The sequence below is a fragment of the Dromiciops gliroides genome, chromosome 4 (genome assembly GCF_019393635.1).
Source record: "Dromiciops gliroides isolate mDroGli1 chromosome 4, mDroGli1.pri, whole genome shotgun sequence".
Classification (NCBI taxonomy): domain Eukaryota; kingdom Metazoa; phylum Chordata; class Mammalia; order Microbiotheria; family Microbiotheriidae; genus Dromiciops; species Dromiciops gliroides.
In genome coordinates this window covers 290,055,363-290,082,691 of record NC_057864.1, presented here as the reverse complement: position 1 = coordinate 290,082,691, position 27,329 = coordinate 290,055,363, and the positions used below count along the sequence as shown (strand labels likewise).

The 27,329-nt window shown below is 37.5% G+C and overlaps 1 protein-coding gene across 1 annotated transcript in view; it reads right to left on the bottom strand.

The window, feature by feature from the left end:
* COL19A1 (collagen type XIX alpha 1 chain) overlaps positions 1–27,329 on the bottom strand; it is a 438,272-nt gene that overhangs the window by 47,986 nt on the left and 362,957 nt on the right. Inside the window, 9 exon segments of the mRNA XM_044002760.1 lie at positions 30–65; positions 3,581–3,643; positions 3,750–3,794; positions 6,635–6,679; positions 10,686–10,739; positions 21,128–21,154; positions 21,758–21,802; positions 22,047–22,100; positions 27,219–27,266. Coding sequence (XP_043858695.1) covers positions 30–65; positions 3,581–3,643; positions 3,750–3,794; positions 6,635–6,679; positions 10,686–10,739; positions 21,128–21,154; positions 21,758–21,802; positions 22,047–22,100; positions 27,219–27,266 — 417 coding nt within the window.

Genomic DNA, 27,329 nt, shown 5'->3' with positions numbered 1-27,329 from the left:
AAATTTGATTTTAAATGTAGTTGCCATACCTGAGGACCTGGTGATCCATCTTTTCCGTTCATTCCCTGTAAAGAGAGAGAAATCATATTCTTTGCACCTGAGTTTACAGAGAAAGGGAAAAAAAAGCATAGGCAGGGAAATGTTTCACTAGGTGAACTGCACTCGATCTGTGACCCTGTCAGCTAGATCCTAGATCATACCAATGAGGCAGTATGGTATAGTGGAGAGGGCCCTGGCCTTGGAGACAAGAGATCAGGATACAAATTGACTTTGAACAAGTTCCTTCACCTTTTTGAGTTCAGTTTCCTCATCTGTGAAATGGGGACCATGATACATTTGTTATACATCTCACAGGTTTGTCGAGAACAAAATGTCATTTTCTATGTGAAGTGTTTTGTAAATTATATGAACATAAATATATACATATATTCACACAATATACTATATGTGGATCTGTATAATAGAAATGTTAGCTATTCTTATCACTTGCTAGTTACAGACCCCAGTGCTTAAGATTCCCTGTAAAATCTGGATGCCCCCAGGTGGTTACTCTAGTGGATTTTCATAGTAATGTGAGTCAAAGCAACACTATCCTCTAATAGATTCCTGTGCAGAGCAACCCTCATTAAATGCCTTCAAATGAAACTCGAAACAAGTTTCACTGTATGGTTGGAATAAATTCCTAACATAAAGTAACCTGCCAATCAAAAGATGGCTTCATGTCTCTCAGTGGGCACATGGTGAAGGAAGGAGGAGAGAACCCTTAATCACTGTCATCGAGAGTACTAAATAAGTGCTTTTTTATTAGAAATTGTGAAGTCTCTTGAACTTTGCAGGGCTATTCCTGAGGTGATAATAAAGTAGAGCCCTCCTAGTAGATTTATGAGATTGGGAGGACTATTGTCTGGAAGATGTGAGAAGCAAAAGCACTTGGGGTCAAATCAAATACCTAGAGTCCTAACTGCAGATGTGTTTTTGAGATTTGATTTGAAGAGGGAGATCAAGGTAAGGAAAATGATTTCTTAGCCAGCAGGCAATTGCATGGACATGCTCCTCTGAAAAGCCTAAGAGACCTGAATTGTGCCAGGATGGATTCTATGAGGATGGAAGTGCAGACAACTGTGTGTTTTCACTGCTGTAAATTACACTAAAATCTGTCACGGTTGATAAGCCAACCAAAGTTTCCCAACCTCTCAGAAACATCCTGGGAATGATGGTGAGTACTTTAAATAAGAACATGTTACTTGAAGTGTGAGGTTCACAGAATTTATTACATCAGCAACACAGGCAAAGAAGATAAAGCTGATTAAGGAGATGTGAAAGGAGCCAATTCTGTCACTTGGAGAAAAGAAGATAAATCTAGTGTAAAAATTTAATTCAGTGTTTTCAGAAATACTACAGGACATAAAAGAGCATGTTAGCCCTCCTTGTCTTTTGTAGCTCACTGAAGAAAAGTTATATACTGTCTTCCTTCTTTCCTGAAAACATTTATTAAGTCCCTATTATATGCATAACATCATGTTAGGCAGGAAGTCCTGGGACTCTTGCTCTTAACCCACTACCTGTAGGGCAGTTTTACTTTGAGTTGTTTTTCTATTGGTGGGGATGGATTTGCACAGAGTGATTCACATTATCCTGCCCAATTCCCTCTGGGAACTATTGGCATTCATTCTCTAGATGGTTGACAGGATATGTTCTGTGGTTCTGAAACAGAACAAAAGTAAGTGGTCCACAGGGGGACTGAATTTATAGCCTTTGTTTATTAGTTTGTTGCTCTACAACTGAGCTAACTAGCTTGAGCCTGGCTAAAATTCTCACTTCAGACATTCTATGGAGTTATGAGTTGATGATTCCTAAAGGCTTACCTTTCTGTGCCTCAGTTTCCTCATTTATAAAATGAGGGGTTTGATCTCAATGGTTTCAAAGGTCTCTTTCAGTTCTAGTCAGTAAATCAACCAACAAGAATTTATTAAGTGCTTATTATGTGCCAAGCACTGTGCTAGTGCTGTGGATACAAAGAAAAACAAAAACAATTCCTGCCCTAAAGGAGTTTGTTTTCTAATGGGAGAAAGATATTTGGTAAATAACACACACATATACATATATATACATACATATATATACATATACATACATACACACACATATACATATATACATATACATATACATATATATATATATATGATGGAAACTAATTTGAGAGGAGAAAATACTAGTAATTGAGAGGACAGGGAACTATCCCCTGCAAAAGGTGACACTTGAGCAAATTATGGTATATGGATGTAATGAGAAGCTATTGTACCATAAGAAACAATAAAGGTGATGATTTTAGAGAAACTTGGGAAGACTTGTATGAATTGATATAGAGGGAAGTGAGCAAAACTAGAGCAAGTTATAATATAACAATAACAGTGTAAAAACAAATAGATTTGAAAGACTTAAGAACTGATCAATGCAATGACTTGAAAAGAGTCTTAAAAGAAGCCAGGTAAACCAAGAATAAAGGTGAAGGGACAGCACATTCCAGGCATGATGGACAGCCAGTGCAAAGGCATAGAAAACGGTAATGGAGGGTTGTGTTTTAGGTCTGTGCTAGTAGGTCAGTGTGTCTGAATAATAAACTGAATGAAGGGGGGTGGGTGAAGTCTATGAATATTAGAGAGACAGGAAGGGGACTGGTTATGCAGTTCTTAGTCTACAATCCTATGAATTTATTTTCTCTTTCACCTTCCTGTCCTCCCAATGCTCACTTCCAATGGAAGGATATTATTGTTTGTTTCTTAAAGAAAATATCCTTATTAGAGATCTTTGTTACAACATCATCTTGATGCTATATGCTAGTAATAATGCAGTGACAATGAAGCAATACATGTTGAACTAGTGATTTACATAGACAGTACAATAATAGTAAAAATAATAGTCAATAATTGTTTATACAGTGCTTTTAAGATTTGCAAAGCACTTTATATATTTTTTTTCATCTGATTCTAAAAACCGAGGTTGAGAGAAGGAAATCGATTTGCCCAAGGTCACATAGCTGGTGTCTCAGGTTGGATTCAAACTCATCTTTCTAACTCTGAACCTAACACTCTTTCCACTATAGCATCTGGCTTAGGCTATCAATGCTAAAAAAGGGAAGTAGAATGACTAAGAAAACTAATTGACATTTAAGCTTTTTGCCTAAGATCCAAGTGGGATGCCTATGAGACTTCCATTTATCTATATTTGATGATTTGGCAAAACATTCCCCACCAAAATTCCTAAGCATATCTGAGAATTAGGGAAGAATCACTAATTCCTTAGCCCATTTTGATAAAATTGGATCCATTCCAACACCATTTCTGGCAACGAAGTTAGTAACTCACACTGAATGGACTTACTCAGGGCTGAATCAGCAAATGAAAAGTTCCCTTTGCTGAATCTGGAATAATTTTTTTTGGTGGTTTTCTTACTCAAATCTTAATTCTCATTAGGAGATAGGTGAAGAACCACATCACTTTTCTGAGCCTAATGGAAATTGGCAAACAAAACAAGAAATGTATAAACAAAACAAAACAAAACAAAATTAAGAACTCACTGGTTTTCCTGCAGGTCCTTCAGGTCCAGGGAAGCCAATATCTCCAACAGGCCCTCTTTCACCCTTAAAGAGAGACACACACAGAGAGGCACAAACATATGCATGTGAATAATTGTTGACTCCAAAATCTATGTATTAGAAAAAGTTCAGATTCTAAAGAGACACTCACTGGTTCACCTGGCACTCCAGGAGGGCCTGGGGCTCCTGACTTTCCCTGGAAAAGGAATTTTTAAAAAACATTACATTTATTATGACAGAGAAATCCACCCATTGTATCTTGAAGGAGTACATTTTCCGATGGGATTGCCATCTATTTCAGGCAGTTAGGTGGTACCACTGGGGAGAGTGCTGGAACTGGAGTGAGGAAGACTTGGTTTCAAATCACATCTCAGAGACTTCCTAGCTATGTGACCCTGGACAAGTTGTTTAACCTATCTGAGTCTCTGTTTCCTTACTTGTAAAATAGAGATAATAATAGCACCTACCTCCCAGGGTTTATGGGAATAAAATGAGATGACATTTAAAAAGTGCTTTGCAGACTTTAAAACCCTATATCATTGCTAGCTATGGGACTCTGAGGTTACAGATCCCAAAAGAGAGCTACCGAGGTGGTGAACCTGCCTAAAAGGCAATAAGACAGATTTTTATATAAGCATATTAGAAATCATTCATCGAAAAGGATACTGTCCTCCTTCAAAGGACAAATGATTTCTTCAGTCTTTTTCAGTTGGGTCTGACTCTTCAATACCCCAAGTGGGGTTTCCATAGTAAAGATATTGGAGTGATTTGGCATTTCCTTTTCTAGATCATTTAGCAGATGAGTAAACTGAGGCAAGCAGAGTTAAGTGACTTGCCCAGGGTCACACAGCTAATTAAGTGTCTGAGATTGGATTTGAACTGAGGAAAATTTATCTTCCCGATTTGTAGCCCAGTGCTCTATCTATTACATCACCTAACTGCCCTTGAAGTAGTCACCTTAGGAGCAATTCCAATGAATCTACCATTTGCTCCAAACCTGTTTAGAACTCCTTTCTTGGAATTGCCTTTGGAGTCCAGATCCTATCAATATACTTAATGCTCCTTTGGGGAGGGAGATTGCATTATATCTACCCTTATTAAAAGTCAATTTAGGACAATAATATGCTGTGTAAGTTTGTTTCTGGCCAAAGGGAAAAAATAATGAGGTTACTTCTCTTGTATGACTTATAAACTTGCTTTTATGGCACTTCCAAAAAAAGAGCTCCCAAAAATGTTCTGATCAATGGCAGTTTGGTTGGATCAAGGTCATGTAGCCTTGGAGGTTCTTACTCTGAAGAAGAATTCCTATTTGATGTATACACACTAATAAATGTAAGTTACATTAAATAAATAAATGGTAAGGAGGTGGGGAAAGGGGTACAGACTGTTATTCTTTGGAGGCTCCCCAGTCTCTAGCAGAATGTCTCACATACAACATTCTCTGTCTCTGACTCTCCCTTCCCCCCTTTCTCCTCATCTCTCTGTCTCTGTCTCTCATTAAATTGATATATTTATTAAGAAAATCAACCTCATGTTACCACAACTTGTCTATTTCTAACCTTTTGTTTTATTTTAGTTGTACCCAAACTGTGATTTCATTGGCATAAAGAACTCAAAAGAAGGAACTTCCCTCTAATAACGCCAATCAGTGCCTGCTCTGCAACTTATAGAATTGATTTAGTTACCTGGAATACAGAGAGGTTAAGTGACTTGTCCAAAGTCATACTACCAGGATGTGCACAAGGCAGGACTTGAAACTAGGTCTTTTCTGACTTTAAGACCAGCCCTTTTCTTCACTATCCCATGCTCCCTCTCTTACTGATTATAAAGAAATTTAAACAAGTGTTGTGATCCAGCAGGCTCCACAATGGATTCAGATTGAGGATGCATTCTGATCCTCTTGATATTTTATATTTTACTCCATGGAGTAATAGAGAATGGAAATATCTGTTCTTCTACCTGGGAGCCTGTCTGTCATCTTTCTCTCTGCATCTGTACAGTTGCCTGAAGTTCCCAATGACTTCTCTGTGAAGTTATCATGAACCTACTCTGCAGGGGCACCTAGCAAAAGGATAAATGGTCCTTTATTCATGAAGCGTGACCACAAAATTTTAATTAGAGCAACCTGAATGAAGACTAGAATGATCTCCAGGGCTCTGCTAAATGATTCCAACCTTTTGTGCCGTACTTTCTATTCATTTGAGGAGACCTTGAATAGATTAAAATATTTGACACCAATGAGCAACAAAAATGATTGAGAGGATTGAAGGACTAATTTATGAGGAAACATTAACAGTAATAAAGCTCATCTAATAAAACTGGGCTAAGTGAAACCTAAGGCGGGTTATAGCTTTCTGCAAGCAACTTGAAGTGCATGAACAACGGGTTACGGGTTACAAGATATGGTCTCTAGAGCACCAAGGATTATAACTAGGGACTAGGAGATAAAATAAAGAAGAGAAAAGCCTAATTTGCATTTGTAAATTGCATTTGTGTACTTATACATTGCTTATCATCAGTAGCCTTTTAGAGCTTTGGAAGTTCAATAGAATGAAGATGGACAAGAGGAGAAAGAACACATTGACGTACAAAACAGAAAGTGAAAGAAAGAGAAGGAAAAAGACAAAGAATAGGAAGCCATATGGTGGTGATAGTGTGGGATCCTGTAACCCTGGGGTGGTCAAAAATGATCCCTAATGGAAAGGAAGAAAAATTGAAGGCATGGATGTTGGAGTAAGATACACAGAAATAGCCCCTTCAGTGAAGTGATTTTAATTGTGAACTACTTTTGAATGGAAACTAGTTTTCCTTGGAAAATGGAGAAATCTTTACTGAATGAAGAACTTGAAAATACAGTGAAAGGGATAATTTTACAATGGAAGAGGGAAAATGGTGCTATCATGTCTCAGCAACTAAATTGGTATGATAATTTTTCTTCGGTTCTTAACCCTACTCCCATTAATTATTTTGTCATGGGTTTACCAATGAGATATAATTTACAACAATTTCACCCCCTCTCAAATAAAATGAACTCACCGGTATTCCTGCTATTCCTGGGGAGCCAGCTGGGCCTTGATCTCCCTGGTCACAGGAAATTAAAAAAAAAGATTAATTCTTTCAGCAACTTCTTTGCGGAATCTCAAAAATCAAATAATTGATGTAGGTAGGTGAGACATGCTATAGTTATGTATAAATGTACTGATTAAAATAATCATCTACATCTGGTTAAAGCTTAACAAATAGTAGCTGGAAATGCAGGGTGTATGAAAAAAAATTCACAGGAATAGCCAGAGATGGAGCTTGACAATGCCTTTGAGTTAGGAAGATTATGGTGTGCAAGTACTTCTGGCACATATGAGCTTTATGACCCTAGGCAAGTCATTTAATTTCTAAGTGCCCCCAGATAACTCTTGAAGACTATAAGTTGTTGACGAGTTACCCAAGGGCACCAGTGGAGAGTGTTTTCATGTGAAGAGTATCTATACTGATGAAATCATAAGTCTAGACCCAGCTGTAAATAACAATAACAAAAATAAAACCAACCAAGTCTTTCCTTTTCTCCTAAAGTAAAAAACAAAAACCAAATTGGCTTTAATGAAACTAAGAATCAAAGTTATTATTATCCCAATATGAGCTTTTAAAAATAAAAAAAACTAAACATATTTTGGTTGTTTGTGCTATTTGAAATGTAGTGACTAAGAGTGATGTAGGTAATGCTGGCTGTTTTTTTTTTTTTATTTGCTTAAAAAAAGCCAGTAGTCAGAAGAATGAACATCTTGAGCATTCAGCAGTTGCTGCACAGAAGCTTATCTTTCCATATGCAGGGTAGAAATGAAAAGATCAACAACTAAAGATGTTCTAGCTATATGCATTTCTCCATTTGGAAGAAAACTTAGCTTTGTAATATTCTCAACCGCACAGTGGTTCAATTGTTCTCAGGAGATTCATTTGAAAATGAGGCAATCTGGTATCCTAGGTAACTTTTACTATCATCAGCAGCTGACTACACTAAAAAAGAAATGCTAGTGACCATAAGTAGGATATTAGGATGATAGAATTTTTAGAGCTCAAAGGAATCTTAGAACTCACTGAATCCAACTCCCTAACTTTACATATGAGGAAACTGAAGTTCAAAGTGGTTAAATAATTTGCCCAAAGTCACGTAGTTAGTGGTTAAGCTGGGGCTGGAACATAGATCTCCTGACTCCTACTCCAATGATGTTCCCATTATACTTTTGCGTCTGCCCAAAGCATGACACATTCTTAAGTGAAGGAAGAACATGGAATGAGTGGAAAATGGGGAACTGGCTGCTTTCATAAACTCATGTTTATTTACCACTTTATGGATTCCTAGAAGTATAGTAGTGACTCAGAGTGATGTAGGCATCATAGTATGCTGCATATACTAGTAATTAAATGTAGGCAGCTATGTGGCACAGTTGATAGAGAGAGAGGTAGATCTGGAGTCAGAAGACCCAAGTTCAAATTCTCCTACAAACCTGCTGTGGGACTCTAGACAAGTCATTAATTTCTCTCATCTTCAGTTTCCTCATTTATAAATGGTGATAATAATAGTACTAACTTCTCTGGGTTAATTTGAAGATAAAATACGGTAATATCTGCAAGTACTTGCAAGCGTTAAGGTGCTACATCAACACTGTTTTTTCTGATTATTATGTAGACCTTTCTAAAGAAAGCACAGTCCTCTAGGAGGAACACAAATTGGATGTATCTTTTATTTATTTATTTATTTATTTTTGGGGTCGGGCAATGAGGGTTAAGTGACTTCCCCAGGGTCACACAGCTAGGAAGTGCCAAGTGTCTGAGGCTGGATTTGAACTCAGGTCCTCCTGAATCCAGGGCCGGTGCTTTTTCCACTGCACCACCTAGCTTCCCCCCTGGATGTATCTTTTAAATATACTTTGAGCAACTAGCAGTCAGTTACCAAGAATGGAAACTGCTGCTTCCAAGTTAATGGGTGATAATGGAAAATAATTAATTGAAACCCTTTTGTAATTTAATGAATTTATCCTTAAAGTCTTCTAAAACACACACAGAAATCAGTATTTTTGGACTTATGTCATATATATGTTCTTCCTGGAGAAGAAATCTGATTTCTATATCACTCTTAGTCTTGCTTATATTTATACAAATCTAGGAAATGGTAAATAAATGTGAGTTCATGAAAGCAGCCACATGTTATCCACCCCCTTTTTAAATCATTTACATGTATGGATATATACATTTGTATGCATGTATGTATATGTTAGATATATATATATGAATATGTAGTCATATATGTGTTCATATATGCCTTTGGAACCCCAGTTTAAACAGCCTCTCCTATAGAGACTTGGGATATTGCTACTGATTCTGTTCCCTCTCTCTTAAAGATACAGTAACAATATTGGATTCTGCAGTTGATACTGTTAAACTGGAGGTCCATATATACATGTGTATGTATATATTACATATTTGCAAATATATTCCATATATGTGTTAGAAGTCCACAAAGTTTCTATGTGTACTTCAGGAAGATAACCTCCCATTAATAACTGTTTAACTAGTTATTTTAAAATTTTTGTTGTTGTTCAGTTATTTCAGTCATGTCTGAATCTTTGTGACCCCATCTGGGTTTTCTCGGGAAAGACAGTGGGGTGGTTTTCCATTTCCTTCTCTAGCTCAATTTGCACATGAGGAAACTGAGGCAAACAGGGTTAAGTGAGTGACCAGGGTCATGCAGCTAATAAGTTTCTGAGGCTGGATTTGAAATCACAAAGAGGAGTCTTCCTGACTCCAGGTCTAGCACACTATCCATTGTGCCACCTAGCTGCCCTTATTTTCTATTATCATCCATTGGTTTGGAAGTAGAAGTCTCCACTTTTCACACTTGATAATGTATGACTGGGAACTCAGAGCATACTATTTCAAAGACACCTCTATTTATTTGTTTCTCTAAGAGAAGAATTTTGCTTTCTACAGGAAGGTCTACATCATATATGCATATCACCATCATCACAATCATCACTAGCACTGATACATTACTTTAAGGTTGTAAAGGGCCTTACAAATATCACATTTTATCTTCACAACAAGTCTGGAAGGTAGGTGCTTTTATTATCTTTCTTTTACAGTTGGGGAAACTGAGGCAAACAGAGGTTAAGTGACTTTCCCAGGGTCACACAGCTAGTAAGTATCTGAGGATGGATTTGAACTCAGTTCTTCTTGTCTTGAAATCTTGTTCTCTATCCACTGCAACACCTAGCTGTATATGTATATAGACATGCATATGGATATATCTATGTATATGTATATCATGGAATAAGGATAGGGTCTGGATCTAGAATTTCATTAGTACACAGAACACCCAGATAAGAAAACTCCCTCTACCAATGTAGGTCAGTATGTTCTCTGCAACATTTACTCTTAGAGAATTGCCTAGAGCACTGAGAGGTTAAGTTACTTCCCCAGAGTCATGTAGCTGGTATGTGTCAGAGTCAGGATTCGAATTCAGTTCTTCCTGGCTTCAATAACCAGCATGCCATAGGTTCTTAACCTTTTCTTTGTCATGGATCACTTTGTCAGTCTGGTAAAGCTTTAAAGGTCCCTCCTCAGACCAATGTTTTTAAGTGCATAAAATTAAATGGATAAGATTACAAAGGTAAAAAAAGAGAAATAATTATAATTTCAAAAAAAATATAAGCAGGCCCTAGGTTAAGAATACAAGGGTATTATGCCATGCTACTTTTGCACCCTTTCTCTCTCATATACACACAACTATACACACATATAGAATAACTCCATAAATATAGCTTTCTTTCTATGTATTTATGAATCTTTCTCTCTCTTTCTCTTTATATATATTCATATTTGAGATCATATTTCATGACAGGCTTATCTAACTCCACATAAAATCTACAACCGCCGATAAAGACAACCATCTGTCAGTGTCATTGCTGTCCTTTTAAATCAAGGGGTTTCCCTTGGAAATAAATACAGTAGAACATTTCTCTTAATGAAAAGATCCTGACATTCTGACAAATAGCTGTACAGTACTTCTAATTCAGGTATTTTATGACAGTCTTACCTTTATACCTGGATATCCTTCTAGTCCTGGGAGCCCCATGGGTCCAGGTTCTCCCTAGAAGAAAACAGAAATAGAAAACAAAGAGTAACTGAGATCAAAGTGTTTTAAAATGTTTCATTCAACAGCATCTTGATTGAAATCTAACTTTAACACATCATCGTGACATGGATGTGACCCTGAGATTTTGAAGGGTAGAGCGGTTCTGGTGGATTCGATAAAGATAAAAAGACTGAGCTTTGAGTAGGGGCTTAGGAATGGAATGTTTGTCTGAGGGGTATTCTAGTTAAGTATAGAGAAACTCATCATCAGGTTGGCCACAGGGGAATGTATTGTTTTGGCAAGATCAACTCTTTTTTTTTTTTGTGAGGCAAGTGGGGTTAAATGACTTGCCTAGGGTCACACAGCTAGTGTTAAGTGTCTGAGGCCAGATCTGAACTCAGATCCTCCTGACTCCAGGGCCAGTGCTCTATCCACTGCACCACCCAGCTTCCCCAGCAAGATCAACTCTTAAAAACTCTTGACTCAATTAAATATGGACAGTGAGCTGTGTCAGTGGAGGAAATACCCAACCCTGATGAAATTATAGGTACTTGAAATGTTGAAGCAAGAATAACAGGGTGTGCCTTTGTAAAGAAAACCCAAGTTCTGATTGGAAGTATAGCCAATAAGGGTGTTAGCAATGATGGGAGAAGGCAGCATGGCATAATAAAAAGAGTACTTTAAGTCAGGAGATCTGGGTTCTAATCCCAAATGCTTATACTTATTAGCTGTATGTCCATGAACAAATCACTTCATCTCTCTGAGTCTGCTGTAGAAATACAATATTTTTCTGACCTTTTATTTGCCTATGCATTCTTGCTATTTGTTTTTAAAATTGCCAAAGAAAATGTTATTCCCAAGAGTAGTGTGTGTTTATTTCCTGATTGTTTCAGTTCTGATTAAGAATTTAATCAGAACGAATCCCTCTAGCAGGCAAGGTCAACTCCAGACCAATTTCAATCAGAATTAGAATGAATGGACAGGTTCTAACAAAGACTGCCAATTATAGAAGCACCTGAGGCCGTTTGATTACTGGAAAATTTGCACAAACATTTCAAGAGTAGATGAAGATAGAACTCACTCAATGAAGTTTATATTGCTTATTTATTTTGTGAAGTGTGGGTATTGTGGATATTTTATTTAAGGAAAACACCTGAAAATGGACATTTCTGGTACTTGAAAAGGAAATTTGTCACACTGATGGTCATTGAGACACAGGAAAGAGATAAGGACTTTTCATTTTAGTGAAATATTTTACATGTTTTAGTCTGTGGTCAACTTGGAATGGTAATTAGGGTGGAGTGAGGTGATAGTGAATAAAAGAAATTTGGAGAAGGAAACTTTACAATTAGGAAAACATGAATATCAGATTTTTAAAGCAATCCAGTTATTGATTATCATATTAAACTCTCCTTTTGGACACTGGGACATTTAAATACAATTACATAGGAAAGAGTTTCCATAATGGTATGTAATTCAAATGTATTCATGCACATACATGGGCAGACATAAAACCAACTTTGCAAACACTGCCATGAAAAATTGGAACACTAATGCATTGTTGGTGGAGTTGTGAACTGATCCAACCATTTTGGAGAGCAATTTGAAGCTATGCCCAAAGGGGTATGGGACTGTGCATACTCTTTGATCCAGTAATAACACTACTAGGTCTGTATCCCAAAGAGATCATAAAAAAGGGAAAAGGACCTACATGTACAAAAATATTTATAGCAGCTCTCTTTGTGGTGGCAAAGAATTGGAAATCGAAGGAATGTCCATCATTTGGGGAATGACAGAACAAGTTGAGGTATATGAATGTAATGAAATACTATTGTGCTGTAAGAAATGATCAGCAGGAAGATTTCAGAAAAACCTTGAGAGACTTAAGTGGACTGATGCTGAGTGAAATGAGCAGAACCAGGAGAACATTTTACATGGTATCAACAACAATGTGTGATGATCAACCGTGATAGACTTAACTCTTCTCAGCAATACAATGATCCAAGCCAACTCCAAAGGACTCATGATGGAAACTGCTCTCCACATCCAAAAAAAAGAACTGTGGAATCTGTATGCAGATTGAAGCATACTATTTCTACTTTTTAAATTTTTTGAGGTTTTTCCCTTTTGTTTTGATTCTTTTTTCACAACATGACTAATGAAGAAATATGTTTAATGTGAGTGTACATATATAAGCTATATCAGATAGGTTTCTGTCTTGAGGAGGGGGAGGGATGGGATGGAGGGAGAAGAATTTGGAACTCGAAATCTTATAAAAACAAATTTTGAAAACTATCTCTACATGTAACTGGAAAATAATAAAATAATTTTATGATTAAAAAAGAAAACTCTGCTATGCCTCAAATTTCTGTTAGGATTTCTTATACCATCCTCATTAATGAGCATTTAATAAATAAGCTGACGATAGCCTTTCATCCACTGGAGTTTTAGAAATTTTAAAATATCCATTAATAGTCAACCAGTCAGCCAAACAAGAATAAATATCTATAGTTAGGATACAGGAGACAGCAGTCTCCAAACAGGATGCCCTCTCATAATTTCTAACTCATAAGGTCAGAAAATATTACCTCTGAAAAAAAAAAGCAAATGAGAATCAAAATGGATGATATGAAGGAGTTGCTAAAATAACCTACTTGGAGAGATGGCTTGTGAATGTATTGCTGATGATACTAGAATACTGAGATGATACTTTAGGATCAGACATACCTGGAAGGGAACTTAGAGATCATTTAGTCCAACCTCCTAATTGTATAGATGAGGAAAATGAGGACCCAAGAGATAAAATGACTTACCCAAGGTCATACAGGTAGTGTCAGACCCAAGTTTCCTGATTTCAAACCCAACATTCTTTCTACTATAGAACACTCCCCCCCGCCATCTTCTGTGGATATCATCTCAAAATGTTCAATCTTGGAGTCCAGAGACTATTTCATTTTTGACTTTGTGTCCCCAGAATATAGCTCACTGGATGGCACCAAGTAGGTCTTTAATAAATTCTTGTTGAATAAATGAATAAATTCCTTGAGAATAGACATGGGGGACCCTCAGCATCACCTTCTCAGAGAAGAATCTAGTTAGCTTTAATTGGGTTAAGTTCTCATCAGTATTCATTTCCATGGTTCTTTCCCACCACCCCCACAAAGACCATTTAGGGATCTTCCCAGGGTTTCACAGATTTGCAAGCAATACAAGGGTAGGACTAAATACCTTTGGGCCAATCTGGAGAGAGATGATTGTTATTGCTGTAGTTTGTCCTTTGTTCTCAAAGAGGACCATGACAATGGGGTGATGTCATGACTTGTAGTTAATTGGATTTTTAAGTGAGGGAGGGCTGTGCAAGGTCACCGACCTAACCCTCACCCCTAGAGCCATCTGGGTCCAGTGGCAAGATATAATCAGGATGACTGGAGATGGTGACAGATGTTTAAGGCAATTGGGATTAAGTGACTTGCCCAGGATCACATGGCTGGTAAGTATCTGAGGTGAGATTTGAACTCAGGTACTCCTAATTTCAGGACCAGTGCTCTATCCACTGCATCACCTAGCTGCTCCTCAGAAAGATGATACAGAGAAAGATACAAACTCCAAGTCTAGGCCAGCTGAAATAGCATTCCAGATCCTAAAGGTGGGGAATTCCATGCAGTCACATACAAAGTCCTGGAATGTAAAACTGCACAGAGATTTTGATTCGTCTTTCTTAACCTTGCCAATACACATGATAGCTGTATCTGCAATGCCTCCATCAATTGTCATGTTATGTCAATTTATCCATCTCTCTCTGGAGAGAGGGTATAAAGGAGATGTATTCTGTCTGTGTTTCTGAAATAGTGGAGACTCTTCAACAGGAGCTTCACAAAACAATTTGCATCTATGAGTAATAAGAAGTGTACACAAAACTGTATTTAGTTAGCCCAATTTCTAGGAACGATTTTGGTCCAACTTTTGATGGAAATTGGACCCAGACTAAGCTAATCAGACCCTTGTTTTAGAGCAGGGGTGGTTAACCTTTCTATTTTCATGGACCCCTTTGGCAATGCGCTAAGGCCTATAAACTCCTTCCCAGAATAATGTTTTGAAAAAACTGGAGGAAATGCTAAATTTCAGTTAGAGGTTAGTGAAAATAAAAATGTTAATTTTTTTCCCCACCCAAGTTCAAGAATCCCTTGAAATCTTTTCACAGCAAAGGTGGGAAGGCTGGCCACAGGCTAAGAACTTCTATTTTCGAGGGTGGCTCTGAAGTTCTTACTGTCTTTACTCTCAAAGAATGACATCCAGGAAAGAAGATAGTGCCTTCTCAATATCACCAGCATCAGAAGCTTCCCTGCCAATGGTTCATAGGCTCAAGCTAAATGCCTACAATGGAGGAGACAACTGATAAAAACATGCTTCAGCTGTGCTAATTGCAAAGCCTTTCTTCATCCTTGTGTGGGACGATTATGGATTTGAGTCAGATTAAACTCTGAGGATGGAGTCTGAAAGATACCTAGCCCCACCCCACCCCCCAGAATAGCTAGCCTCTTGCTTTGCCTAAAAGTTAATTGCTTGTCAAATTCTCACTGTCTCCTTTAAGTTTTATTGTTGAGATAATGGACTTGGGACAGTTCTGTAAACTTTGGGGATGGGGTCTGGGAGATATCCAGTCCCCCAATAAGTTTTATTACTTGTCACAGTTCTACCAATTAGCACTATTTACTTTACTTCTGCTTAGTTCCCACATGCCAGCTACACCTTAGTTTATGGCCTGTAATAAAAAACTCCCCTCTCACATGTCAGAATCCCAGTCCCTGTCATGGCAGATAAGGGAGTGATTTCTGCCTCCCTCTTTCTTTGACATTCCTCAGACTTGTACCCCTTTCCCTTCTCCCCTTTGTTCTTGGACATGTCTCCATACATGGATCACGAGCTGGATACGCATCTTAGGTGAGACAGGATTGGATGTTAGATTGTGAGCTCATCCACCCTAAGTGTACGTGGGGACAATCCTTTTCAAGATTACTATAAAAACCTAGAGGATTGGGCATATCTTTGCAAGACTTCAATGTGTAATTGGGTTTTGCCCGTCCTCATGAGGATGTAAAAAATCTGTCTCTGCTTGACTTGGTGGTCTCCTCGAGTTATTTGGATAAACTGAGGCAGTTTGTCCCAAACAATCCTCCTCCTAGTCTTTTCTTCTTGATAAATTGATTCTGGGGACATGAATGCAAGGCAAGTGTTGCTTTTACTGTGTACACATGGATTTGTTTGCTTCTGTTTTGGCCGTTACATCTGGAAGCCTCACAGCATTTTAGACATCATAGTTTATTGATGCTGACTCTCTCCCAAAATCTCAGAGAAAGCAATCTAAATGTAACTCATATGAGACTAATATAAGATAAATCACCTCAAAAGCTGTAATATACAATTAACAAAGCGAAACGGGGCATTGATCTTTACAGTGCCTATAAGGGGAGTCAAAGAGTATGAGGTTGATAGTGTTTCTCCAACTTCATCCACATGTTCTGATGCTAATAAACAAAACCAGTTTATAGTTAGAGTGAAGAAGGGCATTTCACTGGTCTACCATGTCTTAGGAATATTAAAATCCCCTTGCTCTAAATCTGTGCTCACCAAGTAACCTTGTCATCTATAATTTGGTCTTTCTGAGTGGACCTACCCTTTCTTGAGAGAAAGAGTGAATAAACTGTCACAGAGAAAGAAAAATATTCCAAAGTGATATTTTATGGGAACTGAATTTATTTTTTGTTCTGTGGAGAAGACATCCTGGGAAAAGACTTTAATTGCCATCCTGGGGGAATTGAATGGTTAGTCTATGGACTGGATGAGTCAGTAGTTGCAGTCTATTGTTAGAGGTGACACTAGCTATGACTTTTCTTACAGGTAATAATTGCTGAAATGTGGGGTTTGAGGAAAGGTGAGAGGGGGACAAGAGGGAGAGGAGAAAGGGGGAGGGAATGACAGAGAGGGAGGGAAAGAGGTGGGGCAAAAAGCTTATGGGAAAAGAGGTTTCTCTTGTTTCTGGGTTGGAACTCAGAGTTATTTAGTTAATATGAAGACCATATATTTCTATTAATTTATGAAAAATATCAGTACAGGTACCTTGATTTCCTTATAAACCCAGGATGAGAATTAATAAGGAAATGGGCAAGTAGAAGTTAGAGACTGCTGAGGGTTTGTGTGACTGTCAGCTTGTGCTTGCCTTCCCAGTTACTCTCCACATAGACTTCAAGTTATACAGATAAAATTAAAGTGAAGAAGGACATTTCATTGGCCAACTATACCGTAGGAATATCAAAATCCTTTTGTTTTTACACAAATCTCACTAAACAAACTCATCTCCATTTTGGTCTCCTGAATGAACCTCTCCATTAGGAAGGCGTATTGTGTGCAAATAACCAATTCTTTTGACCTTGATCCTAATATCAAGATCATCAAATTGTGGAGATGATGATGAGACACTAGAACCATGGACCCCAGTAAGAAAATTGCTACTTCTGTGGCTCGAGTCAAACAGTCTACTTGAGTTTTTAACCATCTCTTTCACTAAGATACTATGATCATTTATTAAGCACCTATTCTGGACAGGACACTATATTTGGCAAACCAGTCCCTGTTCTCTAGAAGCTTACATTCCACCGTGGCTGTGGTGGGATGGGGTGGGGTGGAGAGAAAAAGCTTGTAAACAGCAAGTATATGTGTGATCATTTTAGGAGGGACAATCAGGGGGAATCAGGAAAGGTTAAGAAGAGGCAAATAAACTGAGCCTTGTAGGAAGTAAGGGATTCTAAGAGGTATAGGTAAAGATGCAGTGTATTCCAGGCATGAAGACCTGGTATGGAGGTAAGAGACTGAATGCGGCCACTGTTGAGTATTATTTGGATTATTACAAATGAAGATAATCTCTGGAGTTAGGGATTATGTTTTACACTTCTGTGTCTCCTGGACATATAGTGGATGCAAAATAAATAGTCATTGAATGAAGTTAGATTGAAAGTAGATAATGTGGTCTTTTCCCTCAAAGAGTTTATTATCTTTTATGGTGAGGAATAATATGTGACATCTGAGATCATAAAATAATTATTGGATATTTCCCCAACACAAACATTCACAAAACGACTACTATAATTGGAAATAGTAATAAGCGGATGCCAACAACAGAAGGGTGGGGCTTCACATAGAATCTAGAGAAAGGGGGAGTCAAGTAATATGTGGAGTAGGTCGTGTGCCTGGAGAATCATTCAAACAGAACTTCACCTCAAAGTCACTGTTATGCCTTCCTCCCACCGTGCCTAAAACTCTACCTACAGTAATTATTACTTTTTGACTAAAGCATTGCCTCTGGGAATGGAGGAAGAGGAGTGGGTGGGTGACAAAGATAAATTTTACCTATATTACATTTTCCCTATCCAAGTCTGATGATTTTCATTCTCTCTCTCTCTTTCTCTCTCTCTTTCTCCCACCTGTTCCTCTCTCCCTCCCTCCCCCCTCTCAAACACACACACACACACATTAAAAGTATTAAGAACTCACATTTGTTTTTTGTTTTTTTTTTCATAGTTGAGTAGCTTGACTTATCTACCTGGTCTAAATTTCATGCATATCTATCCAACAATTTAAGTTAGTTATCCCTCCCTTTTCCATCTAAATAAATTAGAATTTTTATGTTTTCCTACTATGAATTTTCAGCTTCTCATATTAACAGTACCATTAACACAAGGATAAAGTTGAATCAATAATGCAGGGAAAATTGCCAGCAGGGCAGCTAATTGTATTGAATCTGGTACCAATTTACCATTTTGGAGATACCTGGATGATTCAGAAAGATCATTCTGTCATTTGAATTGAAAATGGAAGGCTAGATAAACAAGGGCTTCCATGATAATGTAAAAAAAATGATTCAAATTAGTATGAGGAATTAGGTTATTAAAACAAAATAAAAATGTTACAAGTGAAAAACTGACAACTTTTGATCATTGAGTAAGGAAGCAAAGCCACTAAATTATATGTCCACCACACTATACAAACACTAAATTATATGTCCATCCTATTGAAAATATGGTAGTATGGTAGTACTAGCCGAATAGGAGCTTAAAGGGAAAGAGAATTGTTTTTGTCCTTAAGGCTATGAATATATATTTTCAATTACCAAGAAGAAGAGAAAATGTTGGATTCATCAATTCTCTATTTAAAATTTAGTCAGATGTGCAATGGTTGCTTTTTCTGGCTTGCTCTTTCACTGACTTAAAATCCATTAATTTAATCTCATCAGATGGAAGCAGAATGAAATAGCTGTTAAAATATTTCACATGACAATGGGAAAGAATCCATTGCTTTTAAATCTATACCTGAAGGTTAAAGGGACAGTAAAGGGGAACACACAGCCTAGAACATATGTTTGAAAAGGACAGAAGAGAAAAAAATGCCAAAGAATTAAGGAAATCTAATTAAATTTGGCAGATTTTTTGAAGTCGAGCTCCATGGTTGAGAGGGATGTTGCATCCAATTACCATCTTCTTGGCTATTAGATAAGGTATTCTCATTACATGCTGAGTGTTAACCTCTTGATACATTATTCCTAATAAGTAGATTTATGACAGCATACTAAATCTTCTCCTTTGGGATCAGTGCATAATGCTTATAAAGCAAACAAACAGCCACTCTTTTCCTCTGGCACATGGATTAAGGAATTTCATCCCAAGAAGGGTATTTTATAATAGGAACTTTATTCATAAATTCCCCTAGGAATTGTCATATCAGTGGGCAAATCTAAGTCTGCTAAAATAATGAGTCAGCAATAGGAAAAGTTCTACCAGGAGAAAATATTTTATTTATCAACAGGTCTGTTTGTGTGTTCTTTACTGAGTAACAGGATGGTTTCTGAAACAAGCTAAGGTTGAGAGATGAGTCCCAGTGACAGGAACAATATCAGGCTTTGGGAGGAGAAAATTGAGAGGTCTTTAAAAAGAAGCATATTGCCTTTCTTATGTTTGCCACAGCCTTATTCTTTTCAAATGGCAACCGATGAATATTTAGAAAGATACACCCACTTTACCATATCCCCCAACCTCATTTTAGAAAGAATTGGTATTTGGGGGGGGAGGGAACACTAATGCTTTGTTGGTGGAGCTGTGAACTGATCCAACTATTCTGGAGAGTAATTTGGAATTATGCCCAAAAGGCTATGGGACTGTGCATACTCTTTGACCCAGTAATAACACTATTAGGTCTGTATCCCAAAGAGATCATAAAAACAGGAAAAGGACCCACATGTACAAAAACATTTATAGCTGCTTTTTTGTGGTGGCAAAGAATTGGAAATTGAGGGAATGCCCATCATTTGGGGAATGGCTGAACAAGTTGAGGTATATGAATATGATGGAATACTATTGTGCTATAAGAAACGATGAGCAGGCAGATTTCAGAGAAACCTGGAAGGACTTAAAGGAACTGATGCTGAGTGAAATGAGCAGAACCAGGAGAACATTGTACACAGTATCAACAACATTGTGTGTTAATCAACTGTGAAAGACTTGACTCTTCTTAGCAATACAAAGGTCCAAGATAGTTCTGAAAGACTCATCATAGAAAATGCTCTCTAAATCCAGAAAAAAATGAACTATTGAATCTAGATGCAGATTGAACCATACTATTTCTACTTTTGTTTTTGTTTTTTGAGGTTTTTCCCTTTTGCTCTGATTCTTACACAGTATGACTAATGCAGAAATATATTTAATGTGATTATACATATATGATATATATCATATTTCTTACTGTCTTGGGGAAGGGTAAGGGAGGGGAGGGAGAAAAATTCAAAACTAGAAATCTTATAAAAACAAATGTTGGGGAAGCTAGGTGGCGCAGTGGATAGAGCACTGGCCCTGGATTCAGGAGGACCTGAGTTCAAACCTGGCCTTGACACTTACTAGCTGCGTGACCCTGGACAAGTTACTTAACCCCAACTGCCTCACCAAAAAAACAAAACAAAACGAAAACAAACAAAAAAAACCCCAAACCCCAAATGTTGTGGGGGCAGCTAAGTGGCACAGTGGATAAAGCACCAGCCCTGGATTCAGGAGGACCTGAGTTCAAATCCAGCCTCAGACACTTGACACTTACTAGCTGTATGACCTTGGGCAAGTCACTTAATCCCCATTACCCCACCAAAAACAAAACAAAGCAAAACAAAAAATCCCAAATCAAATGTTGAAAATTATCTCTACATGTAACTGAAAAATAATAATATACTGTTATGAAAAATTAATTTTGCTTATAATGTACAAAATTCAGATGATTTAAATTAAATCAGGGGAACTGCCTGGGAATTTGCTTACAAAAAATAAAATTGCTATTTTTTTTAAAAGAGCAAAAAGCAAAAGTATACATACCATTGCACCAGGATCTCCTTTTGGACCCTATAGGAAAAGCAGTGAAATATTATATATATATATATATTTCAAGGGACTAGCAATTGAGAGAATCATAGTATCCACTCCCAGTTTTCATTAGCTCATCTTCTGACAAATTTCCTATTATTAGTCATGCAAACTCTGTTGGTGCCCAGAGCAACTCTTCCGCCCTAAAAATCAATACTTGAAGAGTATCACATAAAAAACAGGATTGTCTGGTGGGTTGAGTGTTGGGAGCAATAACCCAGGCTCTGCTGATTTCTATCTGTGTCACCATGGACCAGTTACAACCTTTCTGAGTCCCTGTCTTCTCAGCTTCAAAATAAGGGAGTTCAGTTTGATGACTTGGGATGTCCCTTTCAACTCTTAATATGTGATCCCATGTTTTAGTTAGTTTCAGAGAGAATGACAGCAAGACAAAAGATGAATTATCTGTTTTTATTGCAGATAAACTTTTAGCAACCACAACTCAAGTCTTTTAATTATTTTCCTGGTGCTGTTGAAATTTTCACTGAAACTTAATGTGAAGGCCGTCACTGATTTTGACAATCTTTTTCATGATTACTGTTAGGGCTAACATGAGGTTACTTAAAAGAAATAAGTACTCACTGAAGGTCCAGGGGGCCCAGGATAAGTAGCAGCACTTCCACCTCCCTAAATTGATAAGGGAAAAGTGTCAATTAATACTTATATAACACTGGAAAATGATTTTTAAGTGATTAAAAAATAACTACCTGGGGGCAGCTAGGTGGTGCAGTGGATAAAGCACCAGCCCTGGATTCAGAAGTACCTGAGTTCAAATCCAGCCTCAGACACTTGACACTTACTAGCTGTGTGACCCTGGGCAAGTCACTTAACCCCCATTGCCCCGCAAAAAAAAAATTACAATAATAACTACCTGGAGTTTATATAAACTGCTCATTGCCATTCCCTTACACTGAGTGGGCATTCCCTGAAAGATGAGAAAAGAAATAATTCAACTTATGCAATAATTTCATCTCTTCAGTCAATGATCCAGTAGAACTGATGACTTGTATTAGATTTTAGAAATAAATGCTGCTAACTCCAAGAATGGCAAAATACCCAACTAGGAAGATAAGTTAATTCTATAGATGACAGAATTTATAATGACAAAATTTTCTCTTTTTAGCTTCCTTGGGAGCAAATAGAAACAAAAACCCCTATAAAAGAAAAAGGGGGAAAACATTTGAGTCACACCTGGAACATAAAGGGTAGGGTGAAACAAATGCTAAAGCCTAGAAGATGAGAAACTTATGGATGCAAAAGAAAACAGTATCTACTCATTAAAATTCAGTTGTTGAATTACCAGTTTATGTTGTTTATAGACTGCTGACCTCTGCAGCATATACTGCAGGCTAACATAGAAGAGAACTAATAAAAATGGGAATGCAGGAAAATCTGATTACTGAAAAGTAGTTTTTCCCACAATTTCTTCATAAGACATAGATGATTAAGGAGTAGATGCTGTTGTGTCACCGTATGGATTTATCTATAAAAATACATTCCTAGGAAAAATGGGGAACAACTTTGTAGGGCACAAGGTTTACATGTAACTTGTAAAGTCCAAAATCAATAAACCTTAGAAACAAAATTCTAGTATAATTTAAGTCAGGAAGTTTCCATTGAGGGGAAACCACAAACTTTTCCATTGTTGTTCAGTTGTTTCAGTAGTGTCTGACGCTTCATGATCCCTTTTGGGGGTTTTTTGGCAAAGAACTGAGCCGGTGTGCCATTTCCTTCTTCAGTTCATTTTACAGATGAGAACTGAGGCAAATATAGTTGTAGGTGTCTGAGCTTCCTCAGATCCATATAAAAAAAGATAATGGCATAGTGGAATGAACTCTGGCCTGAGAATCTGAGGATCTTCTTAGTTTGGGGTTTGGCTCTTCTGCTAACTACTTGGGTGACTTAGGGAAAGACTTTTTTACCCCTCGTGTCCCTAGTTTCTGCTGCTATAGACATGAAGAGGGTAGAGAGATGATTCCCTCTAACTAAATGTTGGCTATGCTATTGTAAATATCAGCTTCTCTGTGTGAACAAATAGTCCTGATAGTGCCTTCTTTTTATGATCGCCATGTTCCATGTTGAAAAAATATAGAAGCAATGGATCTAGATCATCATTTTTGGGATTCTGGTGGTCAGCTGGGACTTATAGTGAACCAGTGTAAGTCTTCAACACCTTCAATTTTTTTGGGCTCAGAAATAGTGCATCTGAACTTTTCCATATACCCTGAAGATATGAAAAAAAGATATGGATGCTAAGAAAATACCCTAGATTTATGACTTATCATTCTAGCTCTCCCTCTTCTTGGCAATCCCAAATCCTATTCTTTATCCTTAACTCAACCTCCCATCCTTTCAACACTAAATTCTTTCCCAGGCCATCACCGTGTACTGGCTACTTTCTATTCCCTTTCCCATATTGACTTCTTGAGGAACCATCTCAATGCTATATAATTCTCTACTCTCTTGAATCCCTTGCTTCCTTATTCTATTGAAGATCTCACCCTGGTGAGTTCCAATATTGGATTACTCCCCCCATTCACTGCCTTATCTCCAAGTCATGTGCTTCATGTCTAGAGCCAGAGAAGCTCTAGTCACAAAGCTAGAGCAAATCATGAAATCATGCTGACTGGGTCTACTACAAATTTATGTTACATCATCACAACTAGAACCTCACTGCAACAAAGCAAGCCTTTTATACCTCCCTAATTGGTTCACTATTCCACTTGGCCCAATGGCTTTTCCAAACCTTGTTATCCCTTCTCAAACCTTTCATGGTTCCTAATCTGCTCACTTTCTCACCTGAGAATCTTCCCTCATTTTTCACTGAAAAAAATTGAGCCCATTTACTCAGAGCTCCATATTCTCTCCTCTTCCTCATCCCCCATCACATCATTCAGGTACCTTTCACTACTATCTCTTCATTTACTCCTGAATCACATGAAGAGGTTTTCTTTCTCCTTGCCAAAGCATGCCCCTCTACATGAAGTGATCCCATTCCATCCTGCTTCTCCAGCAGATTGCTCCCTCAACCATCCCCACTCTCTCATTAATATATTTCTGTATTATATATTCCTCTATCATCCTCATCTTATTATATCTCTATATGCCCCTCTATCACACACACACACATATATATATAATATATAATATATATATTTCCTACTGCCTCCAGACATGCCCATTCTCATCCTCAAAGAAACCTTTACATGATATATCAAACCCTATATGTTTATGTCTCCTTCCATTTGTCACTTAATCAGCTAATAGCTACCATGTGCCAGGGATTATGCTAAGTACTGGGGATACAAAGAAAGGCAAAAAACAATGCCTACTTTGAGGAACTCACAATCTGATGAGGGAGATAAGAAACAAACAAATATATACAAACAAGCTATAAACAGGACAAGCATTTAAAATAACAGAGGTTTTCTATAGAAGGTGGTATCTCACCTGGGAGTTGAAGGGAGCCAGGAGAAGGTGATGAGGGGAGAGAGCATTCTAGGCATGAGAGGCAGCCAAAGAAAATGGCCAGAGCCAAGAGATATTGTCTTGTTCATGAATAGCAAGGAGGTTAGTGTCACTGAGTGGAAGCATATGTATGGGGATATAAAGTGTAAGAAGACTGGAAAGGTAAGGGGGACTTAAGTTATGAAAGGGGCTTTGAATACCAAACAGAGAAGTTTATATTTTATATTTGATCCTGGAGGCTAGAGGAAGCCGTTGGAGTTTAGTGATTATGGAGGTGATATGGTTGGACTGGCACATCACTTTGGTGGCTAGAGTCTGATTGGAGTGGAGAGAGAGTTGTGACAGACCCGCAAGCAGGCTATTTCAAAAAGTCCAGGTTTGAGGCGATAAGTACCTGCACCAGGATAGTAGCCATACTGGAAGAGATTATTCCTTTCCAGTCTTCTTATGCCTTCCTATTTTCCATAGGCTCTTTGATCCAATGACACTGGCCCCCTTTTTATTCCTTGCATAAGACACTCATATTTCTTGACCCCTTTGCACTTTTATTAGGCTGTCCCCCATGTCTGGAATTCTTTTCCTCCTCATCTTTGCCTCCTGGATTCTCTACTTCAAATCTCAGTTAAAACCTTACACTCCTACAAGAAATCTTTCCCAATATCCTTTAATCCCTCTGTGATTATTTCTAATTTACCCTGTATATAGCTTGTTTGTATATTGGTTGCCTGGTGTCTTCTCCATTAGACTTCAAGAACTCCTTGAAAGCAGAATTTTAAAAAAGCTTTAGTTGTATCACCAGTGCTTAGCACAGTGTCTAACATATTTTAATGCCAACCCCAAGAATATCTTCTGGATGCTCTGATCAAAAACCCTGAGGATGCTATTTCCCATTTGAACTAAAAGCTCCTAATCTCTAGGACTGAATGATTTTTGTCACCCTAAGAAAATATTGAGGCTGCTTTGGTACTAAAATGCAGCCATAATACCTAGGACGTACGCCTTTTCTACCCTTTACTATTCCCCCTAGACTCCTTTGAGGACTCTTGTTGTATGGGATATTCTGAGACTTGAATCATAGTGCTTACCTAGAAAATGCTAGTTTTAATCAGTGGTCTCTCTCCTAGCCTTTTAAATTATGGGTTCTTAGTGACATGAAAGGAGGATGATAAACTTAAATAGGTATTGGCTATTTCCAGGAGAAAGGGAAGGATTTCTCAGACTTGTATTGCACTAGTAAAAGTGCCTTGTAGAACATTTCTGCTGAGTTTTTCTGATCCCCTGGGGTCTAACAGCCTTCCTGCAACATATTTTGGATCTCAAATATTTCTTGTACCAATGATTTGCTTTTTGCCAAGTAGAAACTTATAAAAAAAGTTGGGGAAGAATAGCCTGGCCTAAAAGTAGAGCATTTAAACAATATGCTTCTTAATTAGCTTATCTTTCTTTAAAAAACCCAACATTCATACTTTTTCCATTTATTGGGGAGCATGAACTCGTAATTTTTAAAGCCAGAGCCAGTATGGGCAAAGAAAGATTTTGTTCCAGGATACTTATATGGAGGATACTTCCCTCCTCATGAGTTCTACCTAATCTTGATGTCATTCTTTCTTTCCAACCAAGGTTGTTAGGGCTCAATTCTTGCTTAAACTTATTTCCTTCATCCCAACCCTTGCAAGAGTAATGGTTAAGTTAGCCACTTTCCCACCTATATTTCGATAATCCTCTAAGTAGCTGCCCTTCCCTTAACTGTTTTTGTCTCAGATGAAAAGGTTCCTTATTTATGGCTCTGGGAGGAGGCATGAATCTTTAGCCCTGTGGGACTACAGAACCCTGCTATAGTTTAAACATAGTTTCAGATGAGGAAAGAATTCAGTGGACAGATCTCCAAAGCTAGAAGGGACCTTAGAGATGATCTGATCAAATCTAATCATTTTAATTGATATTGATTGAAGAGGATACAGAAAATTATTCCTCTCTCCTCCTTATCTGGAAGGTCATATGTCTTTCATTATCACCAAGATCATAAAATTATTACATAATTTATTCCACAAGGAGAATTTCATGTACTATGCATCTTATACCCAAACTCCTTTAGGGCAGGGACCATATTTTACCCAAACTCTGCATCTGGACGTTGCTTAGGCTGAGTACTCTAAATCTGACAGCTATTTAGCAAATGCTTGTTGATTTGATTTTAAGTTGTTGATTATCCTTGACCTCTAGGAGTTTATATTCTAAGAAAGTACTGATGTATGCATGCAAGTATGGGAGATGAACAGTCACATAATTATACTGATGTAGAATGAGCAATAAAATATTTATAAAGGGCAAAGATAAATGAATTTTGCATGTAGAACACATAGAGGAGGAGTCAAGTCTCTCCAAGGCTAAAATGGGTAAATGGTTTAATTATTATGGTTTATATATAGATATGTAGATATTTATCTATACACATGTATCTAGTTATATATGATTATCTGAATTAGCTTTGTGTTACATCTAAACATAGATTAGATGATAAGTTTTTTTTAAAAAAATGTGAATTGCAAAGTTTTCAACCATTAAAAAAAAAAACTTACAGAGGTCCAGGTGGCCCAGGTTTTCCAGGTGATCCCTCATTGCCCTGAAAATGTATAAGAATTATACATGTTACAGTCAGAATATATTTGGTATTGTTTTTCTTTTC